We start from the raw sequence: 13,743 nt of genomic DNA on the forward strand, positions 1-13,743 counted from the left end.
AGTTTCATACCACAACTTTTTATGTACAGATGCTCCCCAAATATACTGACACATCTACAACATTTAGTTTAATTTATGTGGAGAAAACTCGATGCTTTAGAATGTGTAAAACAGCACACGTTCTAAGACACTCCAACAACCCCACTAACAAGCAGTTTCTACACATGAAAACAAACCCATTCTTTACTGAAAATGGTATGACGCCAACTTAAAACCCTTAGTTGCACAAAAAAGTAAAGCAACACCCTTTAACAGCACACTGGATCATCATACTGGTTTACAAATGCATTCATAAATTACTAAAAATAGTGGAATTCTAAGCAGCTTAACGGTACAATGCTACGTATATTTTACAGAAAGCACACAAGCACTCACCGTAACAGTCCCCCCACAGACATGGACACAAGAGAAAAATAAACACGCAAGTTATCCAAACATAATCAATTAACTATTCATGTGCCAAGCCGCTCCCTCAACTAGCGTTCAAGCATAAACCATACACCTAATGTGTTACAACATGTCCTGACAAATACTTCTTTACCATATATGGACAGGCCATAGCTAGCAGAAGCGAGACTGTCTGGCAGCCAAGGAACCCCACTTACAAATATACAAGTCCCCCTTTACTTTCAGAAGCAACTAAAACGAATTATCCCGACACCGAATTAGACCCTCAAGAGTGCCTTAACTTCTCCAAGTACTTTAATACAGCAGAGAACAAAACACATATACTCCGTTTCGGGTCTGTGGTTGGGTACTCGGTGTAGACACAGGCAGCCATGGAGCCAGTGTGAACAACACATGGACATGGCAAGTGTCTAAATAAAGCCACTTTCTCATGGTAGCCCGAGTATAAATATAGCAAGCGGCGTCAGGAAATTCTGCACGTATTGCGAGTACGGTTGTACTTTTATGGGGCGCACAGGCATGGGGGAGACGTGCGTCTATTCAGCACTTTGCTGTCATCAGGTTGTCCTCAGAAATAAAAAGAAAACATCTGTACGTGGAACTGTAATCTCACAAAATGACAACCCGCATTCGAACGAATGCCTTCACTAGCACTTTGATGCAACAAGCTGCAGCAATGTATGCATGTACGTTGAACTTCTTTTGCACTGTATATGGCCAACCTTGCTAATAGGTGTGGGAAAGCACGTAACAAAGACTTGATACTCAAATGTAAAAAAAACTAAACCTACGTATTACGACCACTGTTTCATAATTATTATTTTTTAGAATGCAAGTCGTCTAAAAAGTAAGCATTGATTTAAACCTTAAAAAACATCTACGGCTCTAAAATAATACATTAATTAACATTAAAATACGAAGCAATAACAACTTTCACCGTACAAAATATTGCATAAAACAGTTTAGGTGCAAAACACTAAAAAAATACTAACAGCATCAACTTGAAGAGGTGGGACGTTGGAATACATCCAGCTCCACATTCCCGATTCAGGAATACTGCCGCTATATGCCAGAGGTCCGTGCATGCCGCTGGGCACGGTGATGGTCTCCGACTGGCCCATTGGAGAGCCGGCAGCCATGTAGAACATAGGGGACATTTGAAGCAGACTGCTGGCCAAGTCACCAGCCAGCCCACCTGCAGGAATGTACTCAGTTTCTGAAACCTCCACGATCACTTGGCCCTCAGGTGTGGACTGGATGATCGAAGGGAAGCTTGCTTCCCCTACGGGCATTGTGTCAAACAGTTTGAACATATTGGAGAAGTGTGGGTCGTCGCTGTCAGTCGGAGTTGCTTTGTCAAATGTGGGCATAGGAATTACAGTGTTGCTGCCTTCTGGAAATACTGGCACTTCAAAGCAAGCAGCATCTGTGTTATGCTCTTTACTTTCACAGCTGAATGTATCATGGTAATAAGCAGCACAATGCTGTCTGCTGGGTTGTCTAACTTTGCGGGAGTTTGCAGACAATTTAATGGAAGAAATGCCTGATATCTCGTAAGATGGCGTCGCAGCATACTTATCAATCTGATTTTGCTCCACAAATTGATCCACAGGTGTCTCGGCAAAGACTGGCATCCGTGTCACAGGATTAATGGTCTGTGATGTAACACTGGCATCTATTGAATGCAGTTCACTCCCATTCAAATAATTATCATCTTGTAAATGCTGCACAGGCTCCAACCACTGCTTGGCCGTTTCTTCAGATGAGTTGGCAACAGCAGCAGCTGACTTCAGTTTCCAGTCATCATGTGGCTTTTCATCCAATACAACTCCTGCATTACCATCTGACCATTGAACACTGTTTGGAGATGTTGAAGATGAGCATACACTGTACTCCTGTGCGGTATCAAAATTTGCTGGAATATTTTCAGGATGTTCCAAACAATCGGCTTCTAGTTGCTGTCTATCACAATATAATGTACGATTAGGAGAATCCAGAACATTTGCTGGCACTGTCCCATCACACACAGTCTCATGATCCGCTTTCAACTCATCAGACAATTCCAGGCTGCACAAGTTAATTTCATCAGCTTTCGATGTTAAAATGTTGTCCGATGGCACCTTCGGAATCGTTCCTTCTAAATTAGTTACTCCGCGTAATTTTCCATTGCTGGAATAATTTACTGCATCACAGTTAAGGACGGAACACATGTCTTCCTGCATAGATTCACTACACAGCACCAACGATATGCGCCGAGATGACAGCAGTTCACAGTCTTTGTGAGAAACAAACTGGAGTGCCAGCTCACCACAATGCAACAGGGACCCATCATCACCATTTATCAGGCTCTCTGAAGAGAAAGGCAACTCTGTCATGGCAGCTGCACTCGGAATTATGCAAACACTCTCGCCAACGTCAGTACTCACTTGCAAAGAATCACCAGAATAACCGACCACCAATTGTTGCTCTCCTACCTCACTGCAGCTTCGGTCTTCAATCGTAACCTTCACCAATGGATCACCATGCACGGCTTTTACAAGAGAGGCATCGCAGCCGACTTCTTCACACCGTAATCCCCCTGCGGCTAATAGATTTTCATCGGAGAGCACCGGCATGCAGCTTGCATTGTCGGGGCTCTGCGCTGCTTCCACGTTGCAGTAAAACGATGAATGGCTGACGTGTTCCGCCGTCACCTCGGCAACGGGCTTGACATCACGGTGTGTGGTGCTGATGCAGTCCTGCTCTGCTGAACCGCCGTCTGGATGCGTTGCACTACCGTCACTGCTGACGTCCCTCTGTTTTGGAATCGCGACGCCGCTTCGTTCATTCATCTCGTCTTCCTGCACCATGGCAACCAGGCATGAAGGTGCAGTAGCCCATTTATTACATTTTCTGTCGAGATATGCGTGCGTGGGTAGTGTGTCTTGGCAACCGAAATCCAAGTCCAGGCAATCAGTGCCAACTTGATTAGCAACACCGTTGCCAATGGAAAACAAAGCTAATTCACCATGCTGACCATCAGAGATATTACAATGTGACTGAAATAATAGTTTTGTAATGCAGCTCTCTTCCAATGCATGCTGTTCAGATGCCACCTCTTGGGTCGGGCATTTTGTCTCAGTTGCTTTTGTAGAAATGTCACATTCTGAATAATGCAAGTCACAGCTGCATTTCTGCATTAGATTAAGAGGTATTGGCAACTGGGGTGCCTCATTTAAGAATGCATCAGCATTTGTATCTTCTTCAACTGCATCTTCATCGCTTTTTAAATGACCAACAGCACTAGTGTTGTCAACATTACATAATACTCTCTCCATTGAGTTTCCTTGGAGTGTATCTGACTCTTGAAAATCACAATGAGGTTCACTAGCTTTAATAGTCTCAGCACATATGCATAACATTTGTGAATCACTCAACAATGGAGATGACCCACATTCAGCTGGTGAAACAAAGACTCCAGTCATTAGCGTAGAATTTCTAGAACAGGACACATGCCTCTCCTGTTCAAAAACATAATCAAGGGATCCATTTACATTCCCTTTGGCCTCAGTCAAGTGGAGGCCATTTAACATATTTGCATCACAGGAATGCCCTACAGATAATTCTGAAGAGGCATCAGGTCCATCTTTACCGAGAATCAACTTACTGTTGATGCAGAACTGGTCAGTTTCCAGTATTTCCGTAGGCTTGGTTTGCGTTTCTCTCGACTGCTCGTTATCGGCAAGCACTGTACAACACGGAGGCTCAACGACAACAAGCTGTGTGCACGTTGGAGAACACCGCCGTATGTCTGCATTGTTGACAGTCTTCTGTTTTTTAAACAGAGTCTTCCTTTTTTTCTCCACGAATGACAATGGCATGATCTTCCACAGCCGATCACGGAGCACAAGAAGGCAGTGCCACTCGCTGAGAAACAGCTGCACCTGTTTCCCATCCAATACGTGGCCTTCGGCACTCGTCTGGAACTTGGGCCACAGCACATCCAGGGGCTGTGCCAGCAGCAGCGTCCTCGTCTCCTTCAGCCACGATGCGAGGGTGACATCGGCGCAACTGCGGCTGGCGTTACGCAAGCCGTGTACAACCGTGGAGGGCACATTGGGCCGGCCGCTGGACTCACCCGTCGATGGCGACGTGTTAAGCCCTCTCCGTCCAATTCCGTCGAATTCGCTGTCCGCAGCGCGACTTTCTTCCTCCACCTCGCACCACTTGGCCAAAGCGAGAGTCAGGTTTGACCTGACACCATCTTCCAAGGCCTCAGCCAGGCTCGACATCGGGTTAATGACCCCTGATGTGACTGCAGGGGTGTTGTATTTCCCTTCATTTTCAAGAAGTGGTTTTGTTTCATTAATATCCTGACGTTTCTCTTTACTGAAACAGCAGCCCATATCTGCGTTGTTGCATTAACTCCACAACGTCCAAACTAACAAGCCCCACCACGAGACAGTGAATACTGTTTCAGACAACCACGTGGTGTAGGACACTTGACACCAAATCCCAAAATAGTGTGGAGCAGAAACAGCTGCAATCTCACACGTGCCCATATCAGTCACTTTACAAGATTCTGGAAACATTATTCTAAAAAAATGTTTTGATCATATGCATGTCCAATATACCTACAATTTAAATAATGTTTGACTGCTCAAGGTCATTTATGTGATGTTTGTCAACCAATATTCATGTTTTGTTCCTAGTTACAAAGCATGTGCATATAATTTAAAAATAAATATCACAATAGATAAAATAGAAACGCATGCATCTCTTTCAAATTTGGACATTCAAACTAATTAATGGTAACCTCTAACTCTCATAAAAACTTCTAAACCTTAAGACGCTTCAGTCTGTGGGCAGGAATGTGATGAGTGTAACCTTTGTAATCATCAATTAAGTTCACATTTGAACATTACTGTCAGAAAGAAAACTACATGACTGTAAAATTAGAGATGCTATTCTCTAATTCTAAAAATCAAGCTTCAATAACATGGTTCCATTTTTACTGAAAACCAGTTACTGACATTGTGTATCAGATACACTTTTCACAAAAATACATTGTGTAAAAAAAACCTTTTCAACGGTCACATTCCAGTGCTAGATTCTGGGACTCGAAAAAAAGATTTCCCTAAGCCACCAGCTGAGCATGCAGTTGTTGCACTCTGCCATCAGCAGACAGGTGTGACCTCAAGTTAATTAAGCAAACAGTCCAAGTGTAATTCAGTGAAACCAATATACAAAGTAAATACATTAACTAAAATATAATACACTTGTAAAATATACGTGTAATCAATTACTTTGCCAAACACACAAAGCTACCATCACTGTAAACCATGAATCCCTGAAGGTGGTTTCATATTTGACCAAAACGAGTCAAACAATAGCAGGTTATTAAACTTGGCAGTGTGTAATTACACCTTATTGGATAAGGGGAAATAAATATGGATCAGGTGTGCCATTCATTGTACAGATAGTCCCCGAGTTACGATGGTCCGATTTACAATATTTCGATCTTACGATGGCGATAACATATGCGACAAAATTGTAAAATATTTCAAATGTTGCGCGGCAGCAAACGCAGCAGCATATGAATATTGGCGAGTACAGTACAATATGATACGTTACGATACGTTCAATGCATGTATGATACGTAGCTTTAGCGATTTCATTTTAGGATTAACACAATACGATACGTTCAATGCATGTTAAAAGTTTTTATAGGTTAGATAGGATTGTTTCCTGAAAAAACTTTCTATTAAATTGCAGTTCATATAGGTAGGATAAGAATTTACCTTGTTTTTTTACTTTACATTTTACTGTGCAATGCAGTATTGTAATTAATAAATACATACTGTATATATTAATATACAGTACGGTACTGTAAATTGCTCTGTTTTGCTAAATTATCACCATTCTTTAAGACTCCTGCGTAGGCTAGGCCATCTTCGACTTACGATATCTTTGACTTACGATGGGGTCGTCGTAACGCATCTACATCGTAAGTAGAGGACTATCTGTATTAAACAGTAATACGAGAGATTTCCAACTTGAGCAGACAAACTCAGACACAGATATCCACCATATAGTCGTATAGATTGTTTGGGCAAGTGGTGTGATAGAAGTGGCTCTTAAGACGAGCCAAGTGCACTCATGGATGGTATAAAGAGATCCACGTCTGGCTCCTTTCTGCTGACCAGGTAATCATTGGCAGAGGGGAAGGGTCCTGAACAGGATTAGTTACTATATACCACTGATATTATCTAGTACAAGAAATTCAACCTACGTTCATAAGAAAATTACTATTGCGACAACCACCCACAAGTGTCGACACCTCAATAAAACTACATTTACACATCTCCACACCCATGCACGGTCCTTGGGGAGCTCAACAAATCCCAACAATAATGCACTAATATTAAACACCACCAAAATCACTTTTGACAAGGTCCCACAAGTATGCATTAAATACATTTTAATAAAATGTGTCCTAAAGGTTTGAGGAAATAAACAATAGTACTGTAATGCAAGTTCCCTCAAGCACAAAAATCCATGTTTACATGATTTTAAACGTATTATGGAACTTTTCAGAAGATGGTGTTTTTAAAGCTGCCTGCTAAAAGGAATGGAATGACAACATTTTTATTTTTGTGACACAGCAACACCATTATAGTATCTGGATAAAAAGTGCAAATGCAAGGTGTTTTATGTCAAATGAACATTGTAAAAGCTCTCTTCTCCCCACACAAAGGCAAAAAGCACACCTGTAGAAAACATTTGGCCATTTATCCCATATAACACCAACTTAGAGCAAAGCCTTTGGGCATATCAAATGTAATGTTTAAAGCAACAAAATAAATAAAACGAAAAAATACATTGATGCTTTAACGTTTTTAATAAGTATATAAAGTAGTATCGGATTATAACAGTAGAATGTTAATGTAAACAGCAATAAGGTTGGAACCACATTAACAGCACCTATGCCTCATTACCATGGTGACTGAAAACTGGGCTCTACTGGCCCAGGAATGAGCCAGTATCAGCCCTGAAAACATACCAGGGCCCAGGTCTGTGAACCCATGCTTCCTTAGATTTCTAGGGCTCGTCTCCTCCCACTTCCTTTATCCCCCACCCAAAAGGGCTGAGGTAGTGGAGGTCAGGAAGCCATCTTTGGAAAAGTAGCGTTTAAGTTTAAACTTGCCATTGGTTGGGTTTAAAATAACATGTTTGTTTAAAAAAATTCCAAAATTTTACATAAATTAAAATGGAAAATGTAATTATTGATTGCACAATTTAACTATTGATTTCTAAATTGAATCCATGATGGCAAGCCTGGTTCTGGTTTTGGCACAGCTGTAAGCACAGGTCAAGTGAGTATAGGATCAGGGTCAGTGCAAATTTAAGAATGTGTGCACTCTGATGTCAACACTGCACCAACAACGAGCTAGAATGTTTCCCATAGGTTGTAGAGATGAGGAATAAAACAAGTGTATTGGGTTGGAAAGTGACTTGGTAGGTTGAATGTGGGACTTTACAGAACTGCATCAGACCAGCCAGGCTGCTATGGAAATGTGGGCTGAGAGACTGGTAATATGCGAATTCAACTGCATGTACTGTTTTTGTCTGCATAGTCACCAAGATAGACTTCTACCAAGAATAGTAAATTATAACTTGTTTTTTTGTTAATAAAAGAAACCCACCAAGTAGCCTTACCCATTAACTGGAATAGGCAGTATGTATAGCCAACAAGTTGCAATATTTTCTATGTTGAGAAGTGAACAATACAATTACAGTGCATGCACTCTGACGAGTGTGGTGGCAACGGGGGCTTAGTCATTCAAACATCCTCAAAGGTCACCCAGCATTAGCGGGCAGGTTCCTTGTAGAGAAACAACACATGCCGGTTAAACACAAATATAACAATTTAGATATAACGCGAATCTAGTTAAATTTACACATAAACCTGTACATACCAGCGAGGCAGAATCCTGGGACATTTCATTTTTGGCCACAGCATCACCGTCACAGTCTGAAGTCATGGGATCTCCTTTACAACTTTCCTCTTCCGTGGCCACAGGGCATTTACTGTAAATGCCAAAGGAAAGGTCAACAAGGTCATTAGCAGTACCTTACCAATTGTGACTCAAAACAAACACTGGTAGTTGAAACATGAATGGAATGGATTATTATCACATGCTGGTAAAAAGAAAATAGACGACCAAGTTAACGGAGCTAACACAATATGCATTACCATCTGCGAGGTTAGACTTTTTTCAATACCAATATACATAATCTACAAGGAAAGACAGATGTATTGTATGCACGACTGACAACTGTGTATATTTGGCTTTTATTAATAAAAACTATATTCTACAAGTTTTGGAGCTTTCAATCTTATATATTTTATTTTGCGGTTTCCCATTTTTATTTCAAGTGCCCTAATGGCATCTTATCATGATACCACGAGATAAAGAATCCATTCTGAATCACAAAGAAGTGTGATCCTGTATGCCTGACAAAAGCTGCACAAGCGTTTTATATAACTTGTTTTATATTTATACAATAAATAGGGGGCACATTTTCCCCACTCGCTTTCTTTGGAGATTGGTGTTTTTATGCGATAGCCAAATCCAGAATTTGAATATTCAAGTTGGGATTATGACAGATTACGTGAATCTCAAATTTCATCATGCATTTTTGTGCAGTCATTAGCGACTAACAAGTTACACTTCATAACCCGGTTTAATCACGCAACCCCATGATAAATGCAATACAAGCTCAGAACTTTGACCTCTAAGCCACCCAGCCACCTCAAGGGACATTCTAAATTTTAAAGGATTTGTGTACTGTACTTTCGGTAGTGTAATTTTATACGATCATTGTGTAATGTACTATGATGTGATTGGTGAGTGTTAGAAATTAGTCGCTAAAAATTATCCTGTACAGCACTGTGGAATTATGTAGAAACTGGTCACTACAAAACAGCTTAATTATTGGGGGAAGGAAAATTTATTACAGTAGTTTAAAGAACAAATGCACATGTTAGGAATATAAGCAAGGTTGATAAATACCCCTGGTATGCTTTGATAACCTATGAAGATAATTCACTGGCTTTTATCAATGTGTTTGACATGTAAATAACCAAACGTGTAAATAAGTGGTTAATATACACGTACAAAGAAAGTACAATGTATGAATGGTCAAATAATGAACACAAATAAACATTCTGCAAAAACATTTCCTTTCAGCATTTTGTAAGAAAAAAAAAGCAAATTCCTAAATCAAAAAGCAATAAATAACACTAACCTTGCAGAATGTATAGTACATTACATTTCAGTAGAATGTTAGAATAACATGCTTATAGAATATAATTACTTTAGTTAGTCCACTACCAGTGCTCTAGAGAAGAGATCACAGTGCTGTAGAGGACAACGGAGGTAATGATATATACTATTACACAATTACATGTTACAAGAACAACAGAGTACACTGCACAATAACCATATACAGTTACACTACAGTGGCCAATGACACTACATTGACACGAGGGCATTACAATACACAACAGTAGACACAGTTTGTTTTTCGGCAATCCCCCACCTCTGCCGATCCGCACTCACCATTGTGGTGAAGTATGACCACATATCCCTCACGACCCGCAAGGAGAGAAAATGCCCTCAATCTAGCAGTGAATTGACTAAGAAAAAGCGCCGTCCATGTGCGTGACACCACAGAACAATACAGTTTCACAATTAATTACACCACCGGAGAGAATAAGACTGTAGCACACAAAGACATCGCTACAATATACTACACACACACTGCAATACTACTGCACATAGCACAAATACACTTCAATTCGGTACATTATTGTACAGTACTGCATACACCTGCAATTCCTGAAATAAGTACAATAATGTAGTCTCCACTGGAACTCGTGCTATTTTAAGTATCGATTTAAATAGCCACCTTAAATACCAACGAGTGAGATCACATTACTACGTACTTAAAATAATAATAGTGACAATAACAGTGCAGTACAGTCACAGGCAAAGCTCCTTTGACATTGACTGGGTGCAGCCTGGGCCTTTGTCACCAAACCATTTCATTCATTCTCCTCGCTCAGTTAAACCCAGATGAACATTGCTCACGTCAATAAATCTGCGTTCTCCCAACATCACAGAGCCCGGCGACACGATACTCGTTCATAATTTGCAACTATAATGCAGCTGAAAGTGTCTAAAACAGCACCGCAACGCGCACGCTGCATGGAGGACCACCGCACGTACAGTCCACACACACAAATTGTCCCATTTCAAATCCACTAAACAACATTAAACGTCTCGTCTCATCGAACGTGGACAACGCCCAGTCGTGATAAGCAGCGCGAGGATACCATCCGATGCAAAAAAACAAATGCGAAAATAACCTTTGAAGTAGTGCGGGCCATTTATAAATTAAATTACTTACAAAGTTGAAGACAAACATGTGCTCGACGGGACTAGCGCCCACGGCCTAGGCCTTGGCATGTGCCGCCCTCGCACGCACGCACACACACGAAACCACCTCGATTCTACTACGCCGTTCTTGCGAGCATCATCCTTACAAAGTGCACGGGACCCAGTGTCCGCACGCCGTTAACGAACGATCATTTTCAATGTGCGAAAGTGCGACGGCGGTGGTTGCTTTGGTTGGTGGTGGGTGACCGAGCGAGGCCTATGGCCGACATGGCGAGACCGTGGGGCTCACCCCAACCACCCCCAAATCCGCCCTTCACGAACATACAAACAAAGCACACTGGACGGAGACGTGAATCGTATCTCCGTGCCGACAGAAGAAGTGAGGCACGCTGCTACTCACCTCCACACGGATTTCATGAACGCGAATACAATTCGTGTTGTTGGGGGGTTGGGGTGGGTGGGTGGGGGGCGACGCAGGGGAAGTCTCTGCGAGCTCGGCTCACCTGGCACGGGCGGGCATCCAACTGCAGGCGGCGCCCGTGAGCACACGGTCACAGTTGGTGGGCCCTATCGCATCCAGATGGGGCATTATTTGTGGGTTTTTTTGGTGTAATATTCAAATTTCACCCACCTATGATCACTGTTTCATTGCTTTCATGGCTTTATTTAGGTGATTTCGAAAAGTTTTTTTGGTGTAATATTCAAATCTCACCCCCTATGATCACTGTTTCATTGCTTTCATGGCTTTATTTAGGTGATTTCGAAAAGTTTTTTTGGTGTAATATTTAAATCTCACCCCCTATGATCACTGTTTCATTGCTTTCATGGCTTTATTTTGGTGATTTCGAAAAGTTGTTTTGGTTTGGCCATGTTTGTTTGTTGTAGTACGGAGTAAGACTGATGGCCTTAATCTAAGTTGTCTTGTGGTTGTTGTTGTTGACTTGCATCCCATTGGGATTTTTGCACACAGCGTTGGTGTACGGTGTTTTTTCCTGCAATATTTTGCTGTCTTTTCTTGGATTTTCTGTTTGCACTTAGTCACATAATGACTTTTAGATGTTTTCTTGTTCATGTTTTTGTTTGTTGCGGTTGCACCCGATTCAATAGCCGAATGGCTCACAGGGCTATACCTAATAAATGAACTTGAACAACACCCTCATTTTTGTGATATTTATTGGTATATTAAGGAGGCTGGGGGGGGGGTCGAAGTAAAAATGCGAGGGTCGATTTTTGGGGTTGTATTTTGCTTTGGGGGTTTATCGCTTTCAAAATAAAGTGCCGCAATGAATGTCTGGTTTCGCTGTCTGGTTGGTAAGGGTGGCAAATTTTTTGTATTTGTTAGCTGGAACTCTCTTAAACAATGTATTTATAACAAACGTTATACTGCTGAGGAACCCATTAAGGTGGTTTTGTAAGATAATTAGATTCTCTGGTTTTGGGTACTCCGAGTCCAAGTTGACATGAGAACTGTAGCTGCCTGATTTGCACCCTACTACTCAACCCAGCAAAACAATATTAAAAAAATGTAAATGCCATGCCAATCCTGCAAGAGGATAAGGTCTGGGTTGCGGATTGCATTCGGGGTGCCCTAATTTTTTACTTTGGCCTGCTTGCTCAATGAACAGAAGAGAAGCGCGTTCTGGAAATTCCACCTGCATGCGGAATTAACAATGTGGTGGGTGGCGACCACACCTAGTGTTAATGTAGCATTGTTAATCCCTTTAAACACCGATAAGAGCTGTCATTACAGAGATGTGCATTATCATGCACAGTTTGGAATGTATCTATGTATCCAATTCACCAAAATATCAGCAGTCCTTTAAAATGACTCGACTTCAACAATTGTACGTGATATACTCAATTATTAAATTACCCTACGTGACTTACCAGTATTATAGGCACATGTACGCTTTATCGTATTAATTGTACAATAATGTGCAGGGACGTCTATATAAATTTGCATGCAGCTCAGATGAATATTTTGAAGCTCACAATTGTTGTTGTCGATCTTCCATTCCACACGAGCAACAATAAACCATCCCGAAGCACGCTTCTGCATCAACATGCTTGGATGCAGCTGTGAATTTGCACGAGCGAACAAGCTTCGCTTCCCGTTCTTTTACCGCAGTGCGGGGGGCCCACCCGTGATGTCAACACGCACGGAGGAATCCCCCACCCCTACCCCCCCATCTATGTGAGTGACGTAGTGGAGGTGCCCCTCACTTGACTGCGTGATGGCGTCACGCATTGGAATCTCCAGCTTCTGTACAAAAAAAGCATCACGGCCGATTATAGCGTGTGCTGTGCCTTTAAATGGGTTTTTTTTCTTGCTTTCAATCACCCGCCTCTGCGTTGAGGCTGAAATTGACTGTTCCAAGCCGGCGACAAATTTCCCTTTTGTCTGGGTGCCTTGGGTGAATTTTGAACCTTAGAAATGTCCACTGAATACCAAATTAACGAAAAATGACACATCTGTCGCACAATGTTCCATACAGATTACTCTTGAATGTAGCCTGTGTCCGCTCACCACTAAAAGGAGAGGTTGTTTTGGAAGTGCGTGGCATGTTAAAAAGTGCGTGGCATGTTAAAAAGCGCGTGGCATGTTAAATTATTTCTGTGGTTTGACCAAAATAGTCCACCAAGTGTGTACACAGGCTGCATGTGATGCATACTGGGCACTGGTTTTGGCATAAACATGCCATCTGAAATACTACCGAGGAATGTTGTAGTTTGTTTCAAGTAATAACTTTTATATTATACCCTTCCAGCATCGTAAATGGGTATTTTTTTCATGGAGACACGAAACCTGTGCATTATCAGAGTTATGTATTTTGTTTGTATTATGACTGCAGGTATTGCGGTCTATGCAAACATGACTCCTTGTAAAAAA

The 13,743-nt window shown here is 41.6% G+C and overlaps 1 protein-coding gene across 11 annotated transcripts in view; it reads right to left on the minus strand.

The window, feature by feature from the left end:
• Window positions 1-11,364, minus strand: part of LOC144934549 (la-related protein 4-like) — a 32,830-nt gene extending 21,466 nt beyond the window's left edge. For 3 of the 11 annotated variants that reach the window (XM_078860463.1, XM_078860462.1, XM_078860461.1), the window contains exons 1-2: window positions 11,254-11,347; window positions 8,367-8,478 (exon numbers count right to left, since the gene is read on the minus strand). In XM_078860463.1, coding sequence (XP_078716589.1) covers window positions 8,367-8,478; window positions 11,254-11,270 — 129 coding nt within the window. In that variant the 5' untranslated portion in view covers window positions 11,271-11,347. The other 8 variants (XM_078860458.1, XM_078860457.1, XM_078860464.1 and 5 more) reach the window with 7 other exon arrangements.
• Window positions 11,365-13,743: the final 2,379 nt, after the last annotated feature.

The sequence above is a fragment of the Lampetra fluviatilis genome, chromosome 10 (assembly GCF_964198595.1).
Source record: "Lampetra fluviatilis chromosome 10, kcLamFluv1.1, whole genome shotgun sequence".
NCBI classification, from domain to species: Eukaryota; Metazoa; Chordata; class Hyperoartia; order Petromyzontiformes; family Petromyzontidae; genus Lampetra; species Lampetra fluviatilis.